The sequence below is a fragment of the Hylobates moloch genome, unplaced genomic scaffold, assembly GCF_009828535.3.
Source record: "Hylobates moloch isolate HMO894 unplaced genomic scaffold, HMol_V3 SCAFFOLD_19, whole genome shotgun sequence".
NCBI lineage: Eukaryota > Metazoa > Chordata > Mammalia > Primates > Hylobatidae > Hylobates > Hylobates moloch.
Genome location: NW_026652294.1, coordinates 58192200 through 58218628, shown reverse-complemented (window position 1 = coordinate 58218628; position 26429 = coordinate 58192200). Strand labels below are relative to the sequence as shown.

At 36.3% G+C, this 26429-nt stretch overlaps 1 protein-coding gene across 1 annotated transcript in view; it reads right to left on the bottom strand.

Annotated features, from left to right (window-relative positions):
• The window catches only part of MLLT3 (MLLT3 super elongation complex subunit), a 280125-nt gene that overhangs the window by 13403 nt on the left and 240293 nt on the right, over window positions 1-26429 (bottom strand). The window contains 3 exon segments of the mRNA XM_032139819.2: window positions 948-1047; window positions 3670-3799; window positions 5844-5919. Coding sequence (XP_031995710.1) covers window positions 948-1047; window positions 3670-3799; window positions 5844-5919 — 306 coding nt within the window.

Below are 26429 nucleotides of genomic sequence, written 5' to 3'. Positions count from 1 at the left end.
TCGTACAGTAACTTGAATTAAGCAGTTATTGTAGAGGTCATAGGAAATCTGTCGACACAAAAAGGTAAGAAAAACTTATGGTAATGAGAGTATCAATTCAATGCTCAATGAGGCTTTTACATTATTCATGATACTGAAAATAGTTTATTTTAGTTGGTAAAGAAAATATCCCAATTTAATTTATTTAACAAATGCTCTTTATCATAGCCTTCAAAGTTCTGCCTAGATCTTATCCAAATAGTTATATTTTGAGTTGACTATCAAATTAATAAGCTTTCCTTTAGTTCAAGTTGTAACAATGATAATGACCATTATTTTCTCAGCATTTTATTAATTATTCCTTAAAATCCCAAGTAATAATCCTTCTATCTTGGACGAGAAAACTGAGGCTGAACACCTATAATAATAAACTACCATCAACTGAGTGCCAAGTAGGGGCTGTGCGCGCTGCCTTTTGCTCTTTGCATATATCATTTGTCATCTTCCCAATAACCTAAAAGGTAGTGTTAATGTCATTTACAGATAAGGAAACTGAGAATCAAAAGCTAAAAGTTAATTTCCCACCAGTAAATTACCAGTGGTAAAGAACCAAGCTTTATACTAGGCCCAAAGGTCATATTCTTCCTAATTAAGACACCTACTTACTGCTGAGGTGTAAAGTACATAGAAATCAGAAGTAAATGGTAAATGGGCAATACTTTTTGTCACCCTCTTTTATTGTACTAACCTAGTTAACCCATATGATGGAACATATTCATCTTCTCATGACAACAGAACCTCTTTTACCGTAACTAACTATGTGTTTATTCCAAAGGTTGTGGCCTCCCATCTATTTGGCATCAAGAGGAAGTTTGTTTAAAATTCAGGGATGAAAGTTTTGCATGCTTTGTAAAAGTGATTACACCTAGCTCTGCAGAGTCTTGCAAAGTGCAAACCCCACAATTTACCTGGTTGTTGTTGGTTTTTAATAAGGGTGGTGGAGGTTCATGATGTAGGGGTGAAGAAGCAGAACTGCTTTCACTATCGCTGCCATCACTTAAGCTAACTCTGAAAAGAAAGAGACAAGTTATGCACATCATTACAAAACAGATGATTCTTGAAATACCCATAGAAATAGGCGTGGAAAGCACAGAATCCAAACACTAACCCTTGACAAGTTCATTTTAACTCACAACCGCTAACATGTATTGGTGCTTACTTTGTAACTGGAACTGTGTTAAGTGCTTTACCTGCCATTTCTCTTTTCATGATCTCCTGTTTCACAGATAAGTAAACTGAGACTCAGAAAGACTGGGTCACTCATCTAGGGTCACATATGTAAAAATGGTGGCTCTAGAATTCAAATACAAGCAATGTGGCCCAAAGCTAGTGCTCAGCCACTATACTTTACTGGGGTCATTTATTCATTCATCTCCCTTCTCCTGCTCTACCCACCTACTATGATCAAGCATGCCACTAGAAGGTCAGCAAAATTAGTTTGTTGATTACTACCTTTATTTTCCTTTCCTCCTGCCTCTCTGTTACAGGTGAAAAAGTTACAAACCTGTCTAGAATACACGCTGCAGGGGAAGAAGCAACCATATAAATGAAACTTTATAAAGAATGTGGAAAACAGCCCTGCACCACTGACAGCACAGAGTGACATCTAAGGATTGAACATGTGGAGCCCGGCATGCTAGGACCACTACCAATCATTTCTACTGTGTCATTATTCAAGGCTGTCTCTAGTTCTGAACACTGATACAACAATTCATTGGAAATACGCTACAACAACACAAAGAAATGGTATGCTTGGGATAACCGCTTTGGAAAACCACAATGATGTATTTTAAAAATTAAACAACTAAAGACAATACACACCACCTCCTCCCCATTTTTTCTTCTCAGAAGAAAATGGAATTTTCTTTTATCCACAATAGGAGAGATTTTTTTATTCTACTGTGCTGAATGTAGTCCTCCCTCAGAGATGTCCTCTTTCAGTATTTGCTCCCCATTCTCTGGTTATATAGCACCTAATGTAATATGCTTCTCAGAAACAGAAACTGTTTTAGAAATCAGGATAGTTTTTCTTTCACTCTGAATAGGCAATCACATTCTAGCTCTATAATGTATTCAGACAGACAAGATACAAGATAGGAAATGAAAAGGATACGCTGGGACATCCTTTTAGCAAAAACTGATAGAACTTGTTTTTCTTAACTAAATTACATTAATGAAGTGTTCAGTTGAAGCGCTGTTTTAAAATGCTTCTTGAGTGAAGTGGAAGGCTGAGTATTTAAACTGATTAAACAGTTGAGACTTCACAAGTGCAGTGAAGATCAAATGTTACACTGGCACTGCCATGCTAACACAGCACATGTCAGGCAGGGAACAAGAAAAGCAGCCCCAACAACGTATATCTATATCAGATGACTCACAAACCTATATCATGACCACACGGACTCAGGGATTGGAGCAATAAGGAGGTGGGCAATAACTAATCACAGAATATCCAGATACTCTAAATAACAACTTGAGAAATCATCTAAATAGGTCACACATTTTTCATCAACTGAATCTAAGAGCAGCCAGTGGTCAGGATTTTGGTTGGTATAAGGAAGCTACTTTAAGTTTCAGTCCATTTTGAGGTCTTTTTTCCCTACCAGTTTCCTTTTTATTAGACAAAAGACTTCTAAAGGGAAATGTTATAAGGCCATGGTCATATTAAAGAGGTTATATTCTTCTATTTAAAAGGAATGCTGACAGGTAAGTCTGAGAGACAAGGAGAGAAACAGGGGTTGAATACGACCATAAAAAACAGTCACTGAGATATCTAATGGGGCACACACCCTAAGGAGGCTCTTTTCAGAGGACAAAGCATTGGCAATTAGGAAGCATCGGTCTCTCCAGTTTGGGTTAAGACTGCATTTCTTTTTTTTTTTTTTAATCTTAGGGTCTTCTACATAGTAATGGATAGTAGGGAAAGATTTAATGCAATATATTATAAATGTAACTGGATTTTAAATTCAAGTAGATTTGTATTTTTTCCACTCACGACAAATTAAAGTAAGCATGCCTATTTGTTTTCTTCATGATAAAGAAATAAAATCCTCAGGGCAATTTCAAGTTGAGTATTAATTATAAGTGACATGAATTACCATCTTATAACATGGAATTATGCCTCACAGCATTAAAGCTACTTAAGGCACCTAATTGTCAGCACACTTAAAAGGAATTTATTTTCTGGAAAACACACAGGTGATCCTAGTTTTAATTAGGTCACACACATAATTCACTAGAGCCAATTATGTATTTCTAACTACAAACAGCAAACACATTTCTTCAAATTCTGAGACTATCTCCAGCAGTGGATCAACCCAAACTCTTCAAATGAAAACAGACTTTATTTCAACAGTCAGTCCTGCCACTTCGCATACATTTCGAAGGATAAGGACACCTAATGTGACTTTTTCCTATAAAATTTTTAGAGGAAAAGCCTCTTTCTGAGAAAAAGGAGAAATAGTTCCCTGTAAAGTGTGTGTAGGCATGCCAAGGAGACCCTGCATCAAATGAATGTGACCACCTACTGCCGTTTTTGGTGTTTCACACCTTTGCTGTGATTATCCCAGCAGGGCTTGTGAAAAAGTCTGACTTCATCACAGGCAACCCCTTTCCTTCCAAGACACTCACCTGCGACTTCGGCTGCCTCCTCTATTTACAGGCCTCTCCATTTCAGAGTCATTGTCGTTATCCTCCACTTCATCCGATTCCTCCTCATTGTCATCAGAATGCAGATCTTTCATTATAGACCTCAAAGGACCTGAGTAATGACAATGAACCACAGGCAATCAAACATATACTCAAACACACTTAGCCATATTAGAAACAGGGGGATGCTTACCAGCACTGAATACTGGTTAAAAATAATAATCATATATATTTATACAATTTACAAGGCAAATTGGTATAGTCTCTAAAATGCAATCTCTGCCAAAACACTATTGTTTTCATAATAGATTCCCAAAATGTTCATTAAAGAATCTTTATTTTCTAGGAATTTTTTCTGTGTATTTTTCTTCCCTAAGAAAAATTATACATAAAAAGAAAAAGAAAAATCTATTAGTAAATTGAATGTTTTGTTAGGTTAATCCATGCATTGAAAAGTTGAGATTAATAAATCACTGTGGTTGTAACTTGTTCTTGGCAATGTAGCCTTTGTGTGGTAGTTTTTGATCTATTAAGGTTTAGCTGTTCCTTTTATTTCAAGGTCAATTTCAGGTCAAGCAAGCATTTCAGTCAAGTTCAGATTATAAAGTATTTCAATTCCATGGTGTAATATCCTACCTCTGATCTTCATATTGATCTTGGACACAAGGTCTTGTTGCAGCAATTTTAAGCAGCCAATTTTCATTTTACTTTTTAAGAAATTACTGGCACAATACCAGCATGTATAAACATAAATAAGACCATGTAATAAATCAGCTACACAGAAAAATCAGGACAGTATCCAGTATCAGACAGGAAAAAGAAAAAAAATCAAACTCTAATTTTATTCTAGGACAGGACAGAAATGAAAACACACACACAAACACAAATTCATTAGTGTGGCTTATTTTCACTTTACTAGGCTAAATGTGATGAAAAATAGTTTTAATCTTAACAGAAGAGGTTATAAAGACAATGAAGAAAGAGAGACACTTTCATTCGGGATTAGGCAATTCGTAAAGTCTCATCTATGACAGGCATATCTGAGCTATTACCATCATGACTCCCTACAATCTCACATTCTGCAAAACCCAAATTTTTCTGCTTTTGTAGTGGGCTTATTTCTTTGGAAGTCAGTGAAACAAGACCTCTGAATAGCCAAAACGATTACTGTCTTTTATTTTATTTTTTTCCTGGAAGCTTAGCCTTAGTCCAAACACACACAACAATTTAATCCTTTTCAAAACATTCAAGGCCTTCAGGAATTCAGTGTGGTCATTGAAAAAGGTAATGTTCAATACTATGCTAAAACACATATTCTACTTTGATACCTATGCATTTTTCTTGTAAAAAGAGTGTACATTTGAAGATTTTCCACATACACAAAAATGGAAAATATAATTAGTTAAATATTCTAGTTTAAATGTCTTTATTCTGAATTCAAGTTAACACTTGATCATGAGTAGAGAAAAACATATATTTAAAAGACAGCCAATTAGTATTGCCTTAAAGACTATTAACATGTAGAAAAAAAAATATGTCCAGGAGGAAAGATGAAAACCTATTTCCCTATGTCAAAGCCTCTTAAAGCTTTTGCTATTGTATTTCCTTTGGGAACTCCCTGGGATGGGCTGTGTCTATAATCCTTTTGTAGCAATGAGAATCTGACGGCAGGGACCGGAAAAAGGGGAATTTCTAGAGCCTTGTCTCGTACATCAGAATAATACTCAACTGTATTCCTAAGGGAAATAAATACAACTGCAAAAAAGCCAAGTTATGATTTGAATAATAAAACAGTATAAGGTGATAAATCAACACATTAAGATGGTTTTGTTTTGTTTTCTTTTCTTTTTTTTTGAGACGGAGTCTCACTGTGTCGCCCAGGCTGGAGTGCAGTGGCATGATCTCGGCTCACTGCAACTTCCGCCCCAGGTCCAGGGGATTCTCCTGCCTCAGCCCCGCCCCAGTAGCTGGGACTACAGGCGCATGCCACCACGCCTGGCTAATTTTTTGTATTTTTAGTAGAGACGGGGTTTCACCGTGTTAGCTAGGATGGTCTTGATCTCCTGACCTCTTGATCCACCCGTGTCAGCCTCCCAAAGTGCCATTAAGATGTTTTATGAGAAAAGCATCTCCTAGTTTGCAGGAGATGTTGATACCTTGTTGCCTGGTCTGGGATGGTGTGAAGCTGGAGCTGGAGCTGGAGCTGGAGCTGGCAGGACTGGGTTGTTCAGACTTTAAAGAAGAATAAAAAGGCACCATCAATAAATTTACGGGATACCACACATCTAAAGTTGAAAACAGTACTGTTGCTCAAACCATCCCCTGCAAAAACCATGATGCATTTCATTATGTCAAATTACTAACACAGGAGAGTCATGTTGTCTTTTGTTGTGCCCACTTTATTTCTATTAAATGCAGAAACAAGTATAAAAACTTAAGAATGAAGAGATAAACACCTGGGCATTGCATGAGAAAAGGACCTGGCTTTGATTTCACTCCTATGTTTACTGCTATACAGGTCTCCTTCTTTTCATCTTAGATATAAAATACTTCTTTATTATACTTTAAGTTTTGGGATACATGGGCAGAACGTGCAGGTTTGTTACATAGGTATATATGTGCCATGGTGGTTTACTGCACCCATCAACCCATCATCTACGTTAGGTATTTCTCCTAGTGCTATCCCTCCCCTAGCCCCTGACCCCTGAAAGGCCCTGGTGTGTGATGTTCCCCTCCCTGTGTCTATGAGTTCTTATTGTTCAACTCTTCACTTATGAGAACATGTGGTATTTGGTTTTCTGTTCCTGTGTTAGTTTGCTGAGAATGATGGTTTCCAGCTTCATCCATGTCCCTGCAAAGGACATGAACTCATTCTTTTTTATGTCTGCATAGTATTTCATGGTGTACATGTGCCACATGTTCTTTATCCAGTCTATCATTGATGGGCATTTGGGTTGGTTCCAAGTCTTTGCTATTGTGAATAATGCCACAATAAACATACATGTGCATGTGTCTTTATAACAATGATTTATAATCCTTTGGGTATATATCCCGTAATGTGATTGCTGGGTCAAATGGTATTTCTGGTTCTAGATCCTTGAGGAATCACCACACTGTCTTCCACAATGGTTGAACTAATTTACACTCCCACCAACAGTGTAAAAGTGTTCCTTTTTCTCCACATCCTCTCCAGCATCTGTTGTTTCCTGACTTTTTAATGACTGCCATTCTAACTGGCATGACAGGGTATCTCATTGTGGTTTTGATTTGCATTTCAAAAGAAGACATTTATGCAGCCAACAAACATATGAAAAAAAGCTCATCATTACTGGTCATTAGAGAAATACAGGTGTCTTTCTAAGAGATACCTTGATTACCCTTTCTGTAATGTTTGATTGACTCAACTGGTTAAAACATAGTGGTAATGAGGCTAAGGTCATTAGTTCAATCACATTATGAGCCAGTTAATTTAACTGTGGCCCAAGGCCATGACCCAACCCTAACCCCTTTCATCCACAGTTCACAAATGGAGGCCAATATTCATAAAAAGACCCAGACAGGTCCAAATGAGTCAAGGGAAAATGTTGTCATTCTTTTTTTGTAAATTCTCTTTAATTCTACAACCTATTTGTGGCAAGGAAAGAGGGTCATACACACACTCCAATCTCTTACTCTCTATGAATTCTCCTTATCCTTTTATAACCAGAAAGTTCCACATCCTCTTTGACCCACCCAACTCAGTTCTCTTCCTTCTCCAAAACCACTGAAGTATAGTGGAAGTATCATGTTTTCTTGTTAGAGGTACAACAGTATTGCACTGCCTCTGATGTATCTTTGCTCCCCAGATAGTCTGTAGACTGCCAGCACTTGAAAAATTAGGAGTCTGTCTTGTGCTTCTTGTAATCCTCTTGTACTTAGCATAATGCACTGCATACAAGAGGCACTTTTTATCGGTGACTAAAGACAGCACATTAGGCCCTGTGTTCCACCTTCTGCCACAGTTTTTTTGAAAGATTCCATGGCAGGTAAAGACACGCAATGCAGACACATGGACCTAAGTGTGCAAAGATACCAATCATACCAACAAACTTGAATTTTACATATTTGAGGCTAAATTTATTTCACAATAACTTAGTAATGTTCTTACAACCAAATTTATTTCCATCCTATTTTTAATATGCTCATAGTCTTAACTACATATTTGAGAATATTTGCGGTTTCCTGTGTATAGAACAAATCTTTTTACTTCAAGGTGACCAAATTTGAGGACAAACTAAGAGCACAACCAGAAATCACTAAATGAGGATGAGAATCTCAGTCAGTTTATATTTGTTTCTCACCACTGTTTTGTTCATCTCCCTTCCAGCACTGAATTCTCACCCCCTTCTCCCAAGGTAGCAACAAGTTCTACCAACTTGGACACAAGGAAACACTTTCAGACATTCCTAATGCACAATTCACATCCTCAGGCTTGATGGGAAAGCAGGTGTCAGCAATCTAGCACTCATTCTGCAGGAAAAGAGCCAGACAGGATCTCTAATGAGCAGCAGGCGGCCTACCAACCCTTCAGCACTGTAAGATTTACTTGAGTACTGTAGCAGAATGTCTTACACATTGCTGTTTGTGGGTCACAAAGAAAGGTTGGTTTACAAGTACAAATGCTCTGTGAGGTACTCTTCATTTCTGCTGAGTGGCTCTTCTACTGTTGAGCCCCAATGGCGAGTTACACAACTGAAAGAGCATTCAGTTGGCATTTATGTGTACTCCCCAGCTGTAAAACATTTCTCCCAGGGTTTGCAGAGTACTCCTCTTCCTCTCCAAGTTGCTTTTCTCAGCCATGAAAAGTGCCTGTAAATGATATTATTTTGATAGATCTGGAAACCATCTGGGAGCCGAAAAGGAGGTTTCCTTACAGTGAGCAGAGAGAGCTCTAATTCCTCATCTTGCCTGGCCAGTTCACATTGTATTGGACTTAAAGGAGCCACTCTGCCAAAGGTATTTGCTGAGAACGATATTAGCTAGGATGACAAGAGAAGATGGTGGCCATCTCTCCAACTACCCCACATGAAACATGACTCATCTGTCTCAAGCATCATGTCAATTCCAGAACCAAACCAGGAGGCAGCCTTCTTTTAGCTTCTTACCCATAAATAAGGTTAATAATTCCACAGTTGTTGATCACCAAAAACCCACAAATAGGAACATAACACAACAGGAAGAAGGGCTTTTTATTCATCATTTATGATTAAGACCTTGCCTCTGCCACAAAGTATTTGAGAAGTTTTACAACAAAAGACATTAATTCTACAAGGACATTAAAGTAGAAAGTTTAAAGCAAAAGAGCTGGATAAAAAAGGATAAAATGCTGAAAAGTGGGGAACAAGGCAATGTCCTGAAAGCTTTTAGTAGTCAGGACAGAACAAGCATTTGTGGAAGATGAGACCTTTAAAATGATCTAAGGCAGTGAATCTCACACTTTGGTGGACAACAGAACCACAGGAGGACTTGTTAAAATAGCCTGCTGCCCCACCCAGGAGTTACAGATTCAGTAGGTTGAGGGACATGGGTGAGTGGGACAGTACCCTGGAATTTATAAAACATCACAGGTAATGATGCTGCTGCAGGTCCAGGGACCAATTACGCTGATGAGAACCACTGATCGAAGACCCAGAGACCAATAATCACAGAAATTCAACAGAATTAGCTGGGAGAAGCCTATATATGAGGAGATTCTGATTTAATAGGTTGATAGTGGAGATCCAGGCATGTTTATAAAAAGCTCACAAGAGATACTGATGAAAACTACAGGATGAGGCCACTGATTCTGTATTAGTCTGCCTTTCTTCCCTAAACACACACACAAAAACACATTTTTGAAAGAATTTTAAATTTAAGAAAGCATGAGTATACACATCATGAGAAAAATTAGGAAAAAAAATTGACTTATCCAGAGGCAGCTTAAAGAATGCAATCGCCACTCAATGAAAACATTTATGAAGCATGTACAACCATGTTGTGGTGGAGACACCTTAAACTGACTTAACCTGCCTAGTACAGAATTCACCTGCATGTTAACTGCTCAAAGAGCCACTCTGCCACTAGAGGAGGCTCACACTGTCTTACATTTCATCAAGTCCAACCAACAGAATTGCAGTTCACTGTGAGTTATGTATTTTATTTTTAAAATGTCATATTTATCTTCCAAAAACAAACCATGGATGATTATATAAACTAAACAAGGTCACTTGCTTTACACACACACACAAAATCATCATAAACAGGGCTATATGAAGATCTTTACAGGCCCTAAGGATTGCAAGATATAATATTCTCCTTTCTCCATCCTGTCCCCTAAGAAACATTTTAAATATGTGCTTGTGTCTGTATGCATGTGAGGGCGTGCACATGTGTGAATGCTAAACCAAAAATTCAGAGAAGTCCAGTGAGGTTCTGATTTTTTCCCCTTGCTCACTAATATAACACCTGTTTGTAAAATATCAAAATTCTCACCACCAAAAGAATGTTTTATTACTTCTTGCTGATCCTCTAACCACATGCTTACCTGACCTACTGGGTAATGAAACACTATGCATGTAGTTTCTTTCAATGGTATGTTCTACAGTGATAAAAGTACAGACATCCTTTGCTTCATCATGCCATTTTTCCAACAATTTGTGTTCACTTCATGTCTCTGCATCACATATTGGAAATTCTTGCAACATTTCAAACTTTTTCATTATTATTATACCTGTTATGGTGATCTGAGATCAGTGATCTTTCATGCTACTATTGTAATTGTTTTGGGAGCACCACCAACCGCACCCATGTAAGACAGCAAGCTTAATCAATGTTGTGTATCTCTAACTGCTCCACCAACCTGTCAATCCCCAACTCCCTCCTTCTCCGTGGGCCTCCCTATTTCCCTGAGATACAACAATAGTGAAATTAGGCCAATTAATAATCCTACAATGGCCTCTAAACGTTCAAACGAAAGGGAGAGCCACACAACTTTTTTTTTTTTTTTTTTTTTTTTGAGACAGAGTTTCGCTCTCGTTGCCTAGGCTGGAGTGCAATGGCAGGATCTCAGCTCACTGCAACCTCCGCCTTCCGGGTTCAAGCCATTCTCCTGCCTCAGCCTCCCGAGTAGCTGAGATTACAGGTGTGTACCAACATGCCCAGCTAATTTGTATATTTTTGGTAGAGATGGGGTTTCGCCACGTTAGCCAGGCTGGTCTCGAACTCTTGACCTCAGGTGATCCACCTGCCTCGGCCTCCCAAAGTGCTGGGATTACAAGCATGAGCCACTGCACCAAGACACATCTCTCACTTTAAATCAAAGCTACAAATGATTAGGCTTAGTGAGAAACGCATGTCAACAGGTGATAGGCCAAACGCTAGGCCTCTTGCACCAAATATTTAGCCAAGTTGTGAATGCAAAGGAAAAGTTCTTGAATGGAATTAAAAATGCTACTCCAGTGAACTCATGAATGATAAGGAAGCAAAACAGCCTTATTGCTGATATGGAGAAAGTTGTAGTGGTCTGGATATAAGATCACACCAGCCACAACACTTCCTTAAACCAAAGCCTAATCCAGAGCAAGGACCTAATTCTCTTTAATTTTATAAAATCTGAGAGATGAGGAAGCTGCAGACGAAAAGTTTGATGCTAGTAGAGGTTGGTTCATAAGATTTAGGGAAATAAGCCATCTCTGTAACATAAAAGTGCAAGTTGAAGCAGCAAGAGCTGATATAGAAGCTGCAGCAAGTTATCCAGAAGATCTAGGTAACAACATTGATGAAGGTGGCTACACTAAACAGATTTTCTATGTAGATGAAACAGCCTTCTACTGGAACAAGATGCCATCTAGAGCTTTCATAGCTAGAGAGAAGTCAAGGCCTGGCTTCAAAGTTTCAAAGGATAGGCTGACACTCTTTTTAGGGGCTAATGCAACTGGTGAATTTAAGTTGAAGCTAATGCTCATTTACTATTCTGCAAATATCCTAGGGCCCTTAAGAATTATGCTAAATCTACTTTGCCTGTGCTATAGGAATGGAACAACAAAACCTGGATGACAGCACATCTGCCTACAGCATGGTTTACTGAATAGTTTGAGCCCACTGTTGAGACCTACTACTCAGAATAAAAGATCCCTTTCAAAATATTATTGCTCATTGACAATGTACCTGGTCACCTGAAAGCTCCGCGGGAGATGCACAAGGAGATTGATGTTGTCTTCATGCCTGCTAACACATCTATTCTGTCGCTCATGAATCAAGAAGTAGTTTTGGCTTCCAAGTTTTATTATTTAAGAAATACATTTTGTAAGGCTATAGCTGCCATAGATGGTGATTCCTCTGATATATCTGAGCAAAGTAAATAAAAAACCTTCTGGAAAAGGATTCACCATTCTAGATGCTATTAGGAACATTCATGATTCACAAGAGAAGATCAAAATATGAACATTTAAAAGGAGTTTGGAAAAAGTTGAATTCAACCTTCATGGATGACTTCGAGGGGTTCAAGACTTTCGTGGAGGAAGTCACTGCAGATGTGGTGGAAACAGCAAGATAACTAGAATTAGAAGTGGAGTCTAAAGATGTGACTGAATTTTTGCAATCTCATAACATTTGAATGGATGAGGAGTTGCTGCTTATGGATGAGCAAAGAAACTGGTTTCTTGAGATGGAATCTACTCCTGGTGAAAATGCTAGGAACATTGTTGAAACGACAGTAAAGAATTTAGAATATTATATAAATGTAGTCGATAAAGCAGTGGCAGGGTTTGAAAGAATTGAGTCCAATTCTAAAAGATCTACCGCACTATCAAACAACCTCACATGCTACATATAAATCTTTTGCAAAAGTAAGAGTCAGTCAATGCAGCAAACTGCATTGTCTTATTTTCTTTCTTTTTTTAGACGGAGTCTCACTCTGTCACCCAGGTTGGAGTGCAATGGCACCATCTCGGCTCACTGCAAGTTCGTTCACACCATTCTCCTGCCTCAGCCTCCTGAGTAGCTGGGACTACAGGCGCCCGCCACCACGCCTGGCTAATTATTATTTTTTTTTTTTTTTGTATTTTTAGTAGAGACAGGGTTTCACTGTGTTAGCCAGGATGGTCTCGATCTCCTGACCTCGTGATCCACCCGCCTTGGCCTCCCAAAGTGCTGGGATTACAGGCGTGAGCCACCGCGCCTGGCCTGCATTGTCTTATTTTCAAAAATTGCCACAGCCACTCATATCTTCAGCACTCCAATCGATGAGTAGTCATCAGCATCTGGGCGAGACCTCCTACCAGCAAAAAGACCATGATGAGCTGAAGGCCAAGAAAATTGTAAGCATTTTTGGCAATAAGGTATATTTTAATAAGGTAATATATACTGTCACACTTAATAGATTACAATATAGTATAACTTTTATATGCACTGGGAAACCAAAAACTTCACATGCCTAATTTTATTGTGCTACTTGCTTTATTACAATTGCCTGGAACCTAACCTGCAGTGTCTCGAAGGTATGCCTACATATGCTCAAGTATCTTAATTCTACTTCTTGATAGTATATTTTGGGGAAGACTGCTTAAACATTACTTTGCTCATAGAGTGAGGGCACTGAGCCTCATATAGAAGTGACTATCTTAAATTGATATAATAAAGTAAAAACACCTAGCACACTGCTGTTCTAATGACAGCTAATCAACATTTGATTGCTACTATCATTTACAATAGGTCACATACTCCTCTACTGCCTAATACAAGATATATCTTTACTACCAAAACAATGGGCCTACCAGGATTTGCAATATAATCTTCAACATTAAATGGCTATGCAAAATCATTTTGTAATGGATTTTCTACAGAGTATTACTTTTGTCCAAGACAAGTAAGATAAACCACATGTTTACAACTAGAAGTGTTTCAAAAGAGAGCACCTGTCAAGGTAGATCACAGGAGAAGGCCTGCGTAAGCTGGCACTGATCCTGTACTGAGAGCATACTTCCTCCTTAGGTAACAGATGTCAAAAGTAGTTCTGTCTTTTCTAATGGGCAACTATGTTTATGAACAGAATTTTGGTGACTTGATCTTTAAAGCAATCAAAATAAAAATAGTGAAAAGGGAAAGAGTACAGTATAACTAGTTAAATAGAAATTATTTCAGACACATTGCTACACTTTTCATAAAATGTAAACCTCACCTGGAAACAGAACACCTATAGCCTGCTATAAAGATTATCTCTTCTTTCACAAATATCCAGACTGTGGATTAATACTAATGAAAGAAGAAATATAAGACACTTTATTTACTTCTCTGTTCAATTTTCATCATGCCTGACTGAAGTACTAGGTTCTTCTCACAGTTTTGGTCCTTCTTTCATTAAAAAAAAAAAAAAATCATCTTACACATTATATAGCTTTTCTTTTTGCTTAACATAAAAAAAAAAAAACAAACACATAAAAGTCCACCTCATTTAGTTTCTCCTCTGTAGGAAACCGAAAATAATGCACTCAATTTTTAAATACACATTTTAAAAAATAACATAACAAGCTAGGTGCAGCAGCACATGCCTGTAATCCCAGCACTTTGGGAGGCCAAGGCAGGAAGATTGTTTGAAGCCAGGAGTTCAAGACCAGCCTGGGCAACATAGTGAGATCCCCATCTCTACAAAAAACAAAAATATTAGCCAGGCTTGATGAAGTATCCCTGTAGTCCCAACTACTTGGGAGGCTGAGGCAGGGGGATCCCCTGAGCCCAGGAGTTTGAGGCTGCAGTGAGCTACGGCTATGCCACTGCACTCCAGTTTGGGTGACAAGACAAGACTCTGTCTCAAAATAAAAGATATAACATCTATGCCAAACAATTGTGGAAAAATGTTTTCCATTAGATGAGTGAAATCTATGTTACCAATTCCCATTAATGGGTAAAATATTGAGATAGCTATGTCAATAAAAGGTAAGGCCAAATTTAAACAAAGAAGTATTGAAAAGTGATAAAACAATATTCTAGTTACGTTGACCTAACAACCTATGCACTAGTGAATTACTAAAAGCCAGAATCAAGAGAAGTTTTATTATCATTTGGTTTTACATTAGTAACTGCTTCAAAAACATGCTAAAAGAACAAAACTTTGTTTTATAAAAAGATATATAAAAATGAGATTGAACAAACATCAGTAACTCTAACCTCATAATGTATTTTTGTGTAGCTCTATTATATTCCTTATTTCATTTGCACTACCACTAGTAAGGCAAGTGATAGGAATTATGCCCCCTCTACCCCAAAATTCACATGTTGAAGCCCTAACCCCCAGTGTCTCAATATGATAGTATTTGAAGATGGGACCTTTGGAAGGTAATTAGGTTTAAAATGAGGTCATGAATGTAGGGCCCTCTTGATGGAATTGGTGTCCTTGTAAGAACAGACACCAAAGAGCTTGCTTCTTTTCTTTCTTACTATGTGAGGACACAGCAAGAAGACAGCCATCTGCAAGCCAGGAAGACAGATCTTACCAGGTTCCTTGTTGGACTTCCCAGCCTTTAAAACTGTGAGAAATAAATTCCTGTTGCTTAAGACACTCAGTCTACTGTATTTTGTTATGGCAGCCCAAGCTGACTAAGATAGCAGGGTGCGTTTTAGATCAATATTTTTCAGATGATAAAACTGAAGCACACAGTAAGATTAAGTGACCGGGGGTAATATTTAGGTGAATTAGAACCGGATTTTCTGACTTCTAATCCAATGCTCTTTGTACTGCAACTATTAACTTTGAAAAACGGCAATTAATTTAAAGCAGTGATCTGAACCTACTAACACCCTTTTATAAATTAGGGACAGGGAACAAAGTTTTGTCACTGCAGAAGATCTTGTTATGTTATTTTTTAAAATGTGTATTTAAAAATTGAGTGGATTATTTTCAGTTTCCTACAGAGGAGAAACTAAATGAGGTGGACTTTTATGTGGTTTTTTTTTTTTTTATGTTAAGCAAAACTGCAGAATATCCTTTTGTCCCCAAGGTACATCTGATCCACACCCAAAGCAAACCAGTGGTAAAACAAAACACTTCATCCCAGGGGAGCTAATGTGTCTGATCTATTGCTTCTAACATTTGTCCAATCAATATTACAATGAATCTTGGCTAGGAACCTCGCTATTTCAGTATTTTTTTTTTTTTTTTTTTGAGATAGAGTCTCACCCTGTTGCCCAGGTTGGAGTGCAGTGGCGCGATCTCCGCTCACTGCAAGCTCCACCTCCTGGGTTCACACCATTCTCCCGCCTCAGCCTCCCGAGTAGCTGGGACTACAGGCACCCGCCACCACGCCCGGCTAAGTTTTTGCATTTTTAGTAGAGACGGGGTTTCACCATGTTAGCCAGGATGGTCTCCATCTCCTGACCTTGTGATCCGCCTGCCTCAGCCTCCCAAAGTGCTGGGATTACAGGCGTGAGCCACCATGCTCGGACTTCAATGAGTTTTATAAAGGAAAACAGGGAAGTTTCTTCTCTGAACTGCCCTAATCCTCTTGAGACTGGCATTAATAGGACCAATGAGCACATCAGACAACACAGTAAGATCATATATTTTATTTACCTTCAAGTGATCTACCTCTTTTCCTAAGTCTTCAATATAAATCCCATAATATCCAAGAAAAAAATACCATTTAATGCTTTAAATAAGCTGTTAACAGCTCTTTCTTTCAAAACAAGGTGGAACCGGGGAAAGGACACTAGAGTGCAACCTTTATTGCTAGACACCTACTCAAGTCTGTAACCACAGAGAAGACTCTACAGCTCTTTTTAGTAGACGGTCTCCATTTGTATTACAACAACTTGAATGAATTTGATGTCAGATTAGAATCATTATTTAGCCTCTTGAGTTCTTATATTATCAAAAGCTATTGTTATACCCATCATTTTCTGGTGATAGAGCAAGATCCTAAGAATTACCCTCTCAACTGTTAGCAAAACAGGAAACGTCCTTATTTCTGTTATATTTTCAACTTACAGATATAAAATCACCCTGGAAGCCAAGATAATTGGCTTGTATTGAGGTGCCTGTTTTTACAATTGCATTCACTTTCTTCATTGTTATCATTATCTTTACTATTATTATTAAATGCTGTCATTTGGACTTATCACTACTTGTCTGAGAATAGAAAATGTCATTAGGAAATAAAATGGCCTTGGGGAGCAGGGGTCTATAAATCTCTCCATAACACCCTTTTCCACACTTAGGGATGGCTATCATTTTCTTTCAGCTTCCTCCCTTTTAAGCAGAAGAGCCTCAAGTCTTTTATCTCTCATCACCATTTGTACTTTAAAGGCTGCTACGACTGTAGCCAGAACACGTGCTCTTTCAAAAAATCCAGTTGTTGCAAGATGTGTTCTAAGATCACTGGCTGAAGGATCCTTGTTAAGAGCTTTGAGAATGAGAAATCATCTGAAAACAGAACACTTACAGTCACACCACCTATAAGCACAGTACTATTTTTGAGCAAAGATCACATGTGTAGAAGTTGAATTTCACAACTGACCTTTAACTACACCACTTAGTTGTGATGCCAAAGACATATCTTTTAGCTGTGTTTTCTCTTTCTTTTTTGTGTGTTTTGAGAGTGATGGGTAGAGAAAGAAAAATGTTACAAGTGAGAGGGCTCAGAGCTGTAATTCCTCACAGAAGAGAAATAGGAAGGAAAAAAAAGTTTCCTAAAAGAACTGCCCCATAATTAATTGTTATTGGAGTTGATCAATGAACATCGAAACACCACAACTTGTCAGTTTACAATGAGATCTTGAAATTATTGTCAGAACTATTCAGTTACTTGTGAAGTAACCCTCCTGTGCAGAGCATAAGAAATTTAATAGTGGAAAATCACTTTTGTCTTCTCAACATTTATAATGGCAACATTGAACTGAACACTGAATTGAACAAAGTCATAAAAAGTACATTATGGCTACAGGGCTCAGTATTTGATTATAAACATTAAAGTATATTTTGGATTATAAAAAAGTATTAAAGTAAATTAAATAGAATGAATTCAGGAAATAAAGGTGATAATGAAATGAAATAACTAAAAGATATATCTGAAGAGATTATTTTGACAAGACATTTAACTACATTTCCTTATTAACTTTAACCTTTTAAAAAATGAGTTACTTTAAAATGTTCATAAAGCATCTGATTGACACCAATATAATCTTTACAGATTTACACAGATGTCAAGAAGTATTAATTTTAATCTTCAGACTATCTTACAGAATTTTCCTGATTAAATGTGAGACCTGGATTTACTATCATGGCAGTGGCATTAAGAGTTTATTTTATTTGCTAAGAACTTATGTCCATGGTAGTTTGACTTTTAATATAACCAAAATCCATTGGGGAAAAAATGTTGACTTAAGACTACCTCATCTTCACCAGGTCAAAAATGCAACATTTTCTCATTATCAGCTTATAAAACAAAGACTACTGATAGTTGCAAGGGTTATTTCTTTAAAAGCCTTATATCTTCCTCACTAGAATTAGAATACTGGAGCTCTTTCCTCTATCTAGATCAAGGAACTCCAAAGTTCTTTGGGTGTGGGTATGCACATATATGTTTACATAGATGTGTGTAAGATAATACATAGTAGTAAAAGAAAATAACAAGACCTCTTTTCATATTAGTCGTTTACTTTTAAATTTTCAGTTTTTTGTATGTGTTTTCTTGTACATAATATGAAAGTACAGCATAACTCATTCTTGTACATAATATGTTGGCTTACTATAATTTGGAAATGTACATATATTGGGGATACAGGTTTACAGGGAGAGATGAGTTGTAATACCAACTCTGTAAGTTTTAATTCTGTAATTTACCTGCTCAAATCTTAATTATATCACATGATTTCTAGTTCTGGAGTGATACATGCTAAATAAACAGGACAGTCTCATTATAACTCACACAGAGAGTATCCAGATTTTTGCCATTTTACAATATTTTATAACAATCCAACTCAGAGCTTAAAAGTTTACTTTTTATATTTATACTGTAAACAGAGTTCCTTATTGAAGAAGAGGTAACACAAACTTATTTAAAAGATTTTGAAGTGCACATAGATTTTCTTAAAAACCCAACACAAAATACTTTACATAATCCCCCTAGAAGTTTGAAATTATCTGTGGCTCTATTTTAGAGTTTACTTTTATAGTGTTTACAGAAAATTATACGATATTAAGTGAAATTGTTTAAAATCAGTCTACATGTGCTATACTTACATTCACTTCTATTTAAAATGTTAAGTCCTAATAAAAAGTTTGTAAAAATATAACTATTTTAAGAAGTCCCTCTATCTTAATGAAAATGAACTAAAATAGCGAAAACATGTTACATTTACAAGACAGCTCTCATGTGAAAATATTAGGAGGTAGATTCTTTTGTTTTGTTCTCAATGTAGCCCCTTTAAAAATGTGGTATTCAGAATCACATATTCCTTATTACTAATATTAGATTCCTGTCCAGAATAGGAGGAATGCTGCTGCTTATAAGGCTGTAAAGGAACCTGCATTTCCATGCACACAACTTATATAAGCCTAACAGTTGCTTTTCTTCATAAATCAATCTATTGTTGCACTTCATAATGAGAAGGCAGATTTACTGCCTTTTACCGCCTTTTCTCACCATCAGAAAGATGCCTATTTGGGTAACAGAACGTTTCTCTTCTTCAAGGGTATTTGGGATTAGGGAGGCAGGGGCAAGAACCTTTAACATCTGCTCCCTTCAAATGAATGACACCTCTAGTTCTCACAGCCTGGACGTTGAAAAGCAAATACTCTAACTTGATAAAATTCTCTAACTTGAAGAAGCACAACACTTTAAATACACTGAAGCCCCATCTCTAAAACATACATTTGGGATTTAGAGGTTATACCACAAAACTAAAGAAGACAGAATTTAGATTGTCACTCAAAATCCCCCAAATCATCATCATAGTGAGAACAATTGGGGTTTAGAATAAAAACACTGGATTCATCATCTTGCATTTTCTCTAGCCCTAAAAACAAATCTAAATTACTGGCTAGTAAGACTTTAATCATTTGAATCTCAATATTGTGCAGGAATAACAAAACAGTTTGCAATACAGACTTAACATTCTTCTGTTTTTATTTACTTAATTTTTTCCCTTAGGGAGAAATATTTAAGAATTACAAACTTTAGATTTTAATTTAAAAACAATAAGAAGGTACTTGTCAGCATCTAATTCCTAACCATCTGCCTTTTAAAAATATACACACACAAATACTCACCCATTCACTCCAGTTAGGCTTAACATTCTTAACAAGTAAGTAGATCTTGATGGATCTAAACAGAAGTTTCAGTAATCAGAGTCCTACTTTTGGAAACGAAGCTATCTTTAAACAGGCATCATGACTCCTACTAGCAAAAGCAGTTAACCATAAATTTAAAACAAATAGATACCATCCAAAACAAATAAACAAATGAAGTGAGGCAGGTACTGGATTCAAGAAGAATCTCTATTTTTGAAGAAAACTAAATTACATCTCCTCGTTCATGAATATGTAGTATTGACCAGTGAGCTAACATTCTTGTTACTTCAGGCTATCTTTTGTCACTTAAGCAATGGTTTTTGACAGTTTTACAGGCTGTTATCCCAAAGACTTCAGTATTTATGGCCTTTATTCACTTGGGCTTTCTACTCTTATCCACTGGTTACTAATCACTAAATAGATTTTTTTTTTAAATGGGACTGAAATTAGCTCACAGGATGTCCTTCAACAATGGCAGCTCAGGACAGCACCGGTAAAGGTCTTCTCCTCAGCCTCTTCCTCTCTCACTTCAATTTTCTCTTCCTACAGACAAGTTAATGAGGGTCCAGATCCACACTGTTCAATTAGAACAACAGCACACATGATTTACAGCATTCTTAGGGGATGGTTAGGGATCGTTTCTGAATTGATCCTCAGAAACTCATTCAATTTCAAATATCTCAAGAATGAGTTAAAGGCCTAACTTGTTTTTAATCTTCATAAAACAGGAGCAATTCCTACTCGTGGAATCATTATTCAGGAATTCAGTTCTACAAACCTTACTATCCACACACACACTTGCACGTAGAATTCAAATATGGATACTTTTAAAACTTCAACACATTTAGTTTATAACCTGCCATTCCAATTTCTTCCTATGTAGTAAAGGCTGCTTATTACCTTTTATCCACTACACTTAAACACCATAGGCTGAAAAGCAAGGAGAAAACACAGACTGTTCTTTTCACTTAATTTCATCTGACTTAAACATCTCCTAAGAGATTGGTTTTTATCTTAGGAACAATGTGAAATGCGTAACAGAGTACATTCTTTTCTAGCTGGCTGCTGGAAACTTGAAAGTCAAATTAGACTGGAAAGTGCTGTTTTCTTATAAACTAAAAATGTGAAAGAAAGCCAGAAATATTGATGTTATTATTCTCATGATCTTCCTGATGAACTGAGCAAATTGCAGAATTCTCTGAGAATGGGCTGAGCAATGGCGGGAGGAAGGGGAGAGACTAGCTTTAAAGAAACACTAAGGCTCCACTTATTGCTCTAAAATACAATTTACTAAATATGACTCTTCCTAGAATAAAAGGAACTTACTATGATCCGCTTCTGTTTTCTCTGAAATTGTGCTGAAATGAAATCTCAAAAGAAAATGCTCCAACGAAGTATTTTAAACCTTTAGATATTTCCACATTTGGGTAGAAGCAACATGTTTTAGTGCATCAGAAAAACAATTTTATCAGGATTAGCACTCATATACAACATTTACATATAATATTAACTATTTCAACATCATGTGATTGCATTTAATTTATGGAGATCCACATGACAAATTCTCCTTGAATGTAGTTCCAGGAAAATTTATTTCTGCTGAAGAATGTGCATGCTTTCTGATATTTCAAATATAAAACTCCATAACTTTTCTATTTCTCTAGGAAAAAAATGGCAGAACTTATTGCCTATGTGTAAAAAGCACCTAACTCTGAACAAATGCTATGTTCTTTAAATTTTGTAACTACTTATATTAGATTATATTTGCCATATATATTAACCTGTAAACCAATCTAAATGCCATTCAGTCATACAACTATTAAACAAGTTAAAAATGAAATACATGTACTTGTATGAGAATTTACATAGTTATATTTCTAATTTAATAAAACAACATTTTAATGTATAATTAAGGGTTAATTTTTACCAAATACCCTAGTGGTTAGATAACAAGGGATACTCTGTTATTTTTCTGGTAAGTTAAATTTTGCAGTGTTTACTTTTATATTTAAAAATATGTGAATGGAGAAAATCATTTTGGATATATGACTTTCAACATATGATAAGCTATATAATTAAGAAAAATGTAAAAACAATATTATTCTGAAAGAAGATTCATTTCAGATTAGTAAAATAATTAGAAGTCTAATCCTTAGCTTCTCTAAGAAAATAAGATAAATTATTTAATATGACAATCATGAGTTAAAAAACCCTTCTATTTCTTTAACACGCATTTAAAAATTCACTGGTAGATAAAATACTTGCAAATGTGCTGAAGTCAGAGGAGAAGGGTATCTTTTTCCTACTTTATATCACTCTGGAGAAAAAATGCACACTAGGGCTCCTATTATAAAACTTTTTCTCTGTTTTTTTTCTTAATTAGATGAAGGCATGTTATATGCAAATTAATCATCTGAAATTGATAAGATTTTCCTGAATTTTTCTATACATCAAAACCTCCTGTAGCTTTTACTTGTTCCATCCCTCTCAGCCCATTTTTCATTACCTTACAGAATATCCCAGAAGCTATCTTGCCTATGAAATTACTACTCATAGTAAATAAACTTTACATATAGTTTATCTTTAAAAATTAGAAACACAGCAAGCGAAGAAATTGTCCTCACCTCTTTTAAAAGAAAACGGTGTAGCCCTCAGGAAAACAGAAGTGCCCCTAAGTTCATGTGTATCAGCAAGGAATTGAGAGCTGTTAAGAATGATCTTCTTGAAAAGAAAGAAGACTCCTTAGGCACCCACATGTATATTTAGATTAGATTGGCAGTTTAAATGACAGCAAACACATGGTCATGACTTCCCAATTGCTCATTCATCTAACACACACACAGGCTAATCAGAGGCAAACATCCACCCCGAACTGTTTTAGAAACTAGCTTCTCCCATCTGATACTACTGTATGTGTGGTAAGCAGACATTTTTCTAGAGAGATCGGATGTCAAATGCTTAATTATCTCTCTTAGTATACCAGGATCTTAAATCACATTGATTTAGAATTCCAGAATGTTTTTGTAAAGTCAGTCTGACATCAACTTACATCAATTCCTTGCTCTAGACTGCAGGGTTTTATGAAGCACAAAGTAAAGAAATGACTATGTAAAGACTGCAGGATCTATTTGTCTTATGGGTATTTTTAACTGTAAGACCTGCCCATCCTATCAGTAATAGCACACACTCCTATTCTGTAAACAGGGTAAAGTCACTACAGAGGATCACATTTTCTTGTGCAAATAAAGAGTGGTAGAGTTAAAAGGTGGAGATACTGAACATGAACTTTAAGCCCCTATTCATAATTTGAGCTTCAGTAACATTTTCCAGTAAGTGAGAAACAAGAGAAAACACAGATGGCACTGTTTGCTGGCAGCTATCAACTACACCTACAACACTATTGTGTTGTATATATGCATACACACTGAGATTTATATATATTAAGATGTGTTGGTGAGGAACAGAAAACGAATGCAGCTATCAGCTCTATGATGGGGGGTACATTATTTTAAAATGTCAAACAATTTTAAAATAAGTATATTTTACTTTTGACATGAACTTTGCATTTTAATCTTAATGTCAAATATTTTGAAAAGTCCAGATTAGTATGAGGGTGAAAGGAATGAAACACTATAATAATTTGGTACTCAGGTTCTGAAAACATCAAACCTGGTTTGAATCTCAGTTCCACCACTTTCTAGCTATGTGACCTTAGCACATAACATCATCTCTCCAGGCCTCAGTTCCTTCATTTCTAAATGGGGAAACATAAGTAATAGTGGTACCAGTTCATATCACTAATGTTAGAATGTTGACAATGCAAAGCAGTTAGGACAGACCACTGAATAAATGATGACTAAATATTAGTTACTATTATCATCAACAGGAATAAATATAAAATTGATATTAAAAAGTTATGTCTGAGTCCATTTGGCTTGTCCACCCTCTCCCCCATGATAGTCTTCCCTGAAAAACACTTGACACTTCAAGAAATAAGGTAACTTCTTTTAGAGTAATCCAAAATTTATTTTCTCTCAAACTTCTCCTGGAGCAGGCAGCTGATACCTAGTTCAATGCCCAATATAGAAGACATTCTAGCAAGGACTTCTATACAAACAGAATAAACAAAGATGAGAATTAAAAAGTGATTGTTAATCTAAGCACAAATCATCTATAGGTAAGAACTGCCTGGTCAAGTAATATTTGAGAAGTCATAGAAAAAAGAAAGTGAAACTTATTTAGGGCATCACATTGTTTGAGAAGTTTTTCCTTTTGCAGAAAAAGTTGGCCCTAAGACTCTCAAGCAAATTATCCATTTAAAGAAAATAATAATATCATGATACTGTTCTCAACAGTTCATCTCAATTTTGTAGACTTATATGCTTCTGCCACATGTTAACTTGTCTTGGTAGTAAAAAGACAAAAATGGATGCTGATTGCTTAATGGCAGAAATATCTGTCTGTAGTTTTTTGCTACTTTATAAAATATTACAAAGGAATTCAGAGGTGGGCCAAAACCTCAAACTTAATTGAAACTCTCTAGCGTTGTCTGACAAATTAAGATTGTAAGTCACTTTATTATATAGCATCTGGTCATGTAGTATATCATCAATGCCAATTATTTATTTTTTCTTTAAAAACTACAATCACTACATATACATAGTTCCTGCACTCCTAGTAAGAGGTTTTGTTATACACAGAAGTAAGCAAGTTTAATGTACTCATTTCCTAAGAAATAAGAGAATTGTCAACGTTAATGTTATCCAAAAATGTGTTCTTAATGCTCAGTTTGTACCTGTCATTAAAATTTAATATAATCTAACACAATTATCATCAATGGGATGCAGGTGTTGGATAATAATATTAGTATCAACACTACAGTCAAATTAAGATTTCTTCCCATGTGATGGCATTCTGATAAATATCAATTTGTTGGTTTACTGAATCCTGAAGATCAAAAGGCCCTGCATATGGCACTAATAAATCAAATAGAGTCATCAAATCTACAGTCTGTTTTCTTTGGCTAAAACTGCAAAGTTTTACTTAAAGAGACTTATCTACTTCTAAAAATTCTCTGCCAAACCAAATTTGACTCACCAAGTGTACAGAAAATATAGCACTCCCCAGCTGCATCCTCCTGGGGCTTCTGAAATCCAGAGACGCTGTTACGTGGTGGTCTAGATTATCTGGTCTTTCCCTCTTCCTTGCCTTTTTAGATCTCATAATCAACTAAGAATTCTTGCAGAAAAGTAAAAAGTTACCTCTAGACTCAGACTGAAAAGTTACAAAATATTTTTATTTTTTAATAAATCCTACCATAAGTAAAGGTACTTAATAAAAATATCTAACCTATTAACATACACACTGAAAATAATAAAGGGGTCTACAATACTTTTTCCTGAGTCTATTCAAATATCAGTAAGAATTCCTAAAGCTGGAAATTCTATTCAGGTATTTATAGTATAATTAGTCACGTTCTGATAAACTGACCCTAAACTTTGTGTGACAGTAGTATTATTTGAAAGAGAAGGGGCTACGGAAAGATAATGTAAGCAATATCCCAGGAAAAATCCCACTTTCAGTTGATTTACTTAAGGAGACTACTCTGATAAACCATCTGTTCCATGATATTTTGAATCTTGAAGAAAATGTACAAATGAATGGTAGGATTATGGTGCTTTTTATTTTCTTCTTTATAAAACAATTCTGTACCTTTCAAAAATTTTTACAATAATTATGTTTGAAATATATGAATAAAAATAACAAAATGTCTGTTCTTGCTTCAACTGAGAACATCCTAAAGCAGTAAGAAATACTTTTCCAAGTCCAAAAAGATTTTAGAAAGACTTAATAATTTGTCCTAAAATGTTAAAATCTCAGCTGAAAATTTTGGCTGACACCACTCCCACTCCCACTCCCAAGTCACAACATTTAAAAATGTCTCCAGATAGTGCCCAGTGGGGTGGGGTAGGGGAGACACTATCCTAGGGTAATGTTTTCTCAAGAAGTTACCTACAAGAGCCTCATATAATTATATACCACTAAATGACAGATGATTCCATTTAAATAAAGTTCTAATCTTAAGACCATTATGAAATGATACTTTTGGTCTGATAAGATCCATTTCAACGGTTTCTCTCTAGCATTGATGCTAAGGTGCATTCTGAAGTAAACTGCAGTCTGCCTTCTGAGATATTTGTGTTGCATCTCCCCCTTTAGTGAAGGGGACCATCACTCCACTCTGGTTCTGGTGAGACAGCCCTGTTGTCCCTTAGGTTGAAACTGAATTCCCATTTCCAATGGGCACTGCCATTTCTGTATTTCATATACAGAACATGTAGAGATGTGTGCCATTTGGTTAACAGGGTCCAAAAAGTACCATGTGAAAGGACATACTTTACATAATGTTTTCTGAAATGAAAAAGAGTTTGCAATTAGAGTA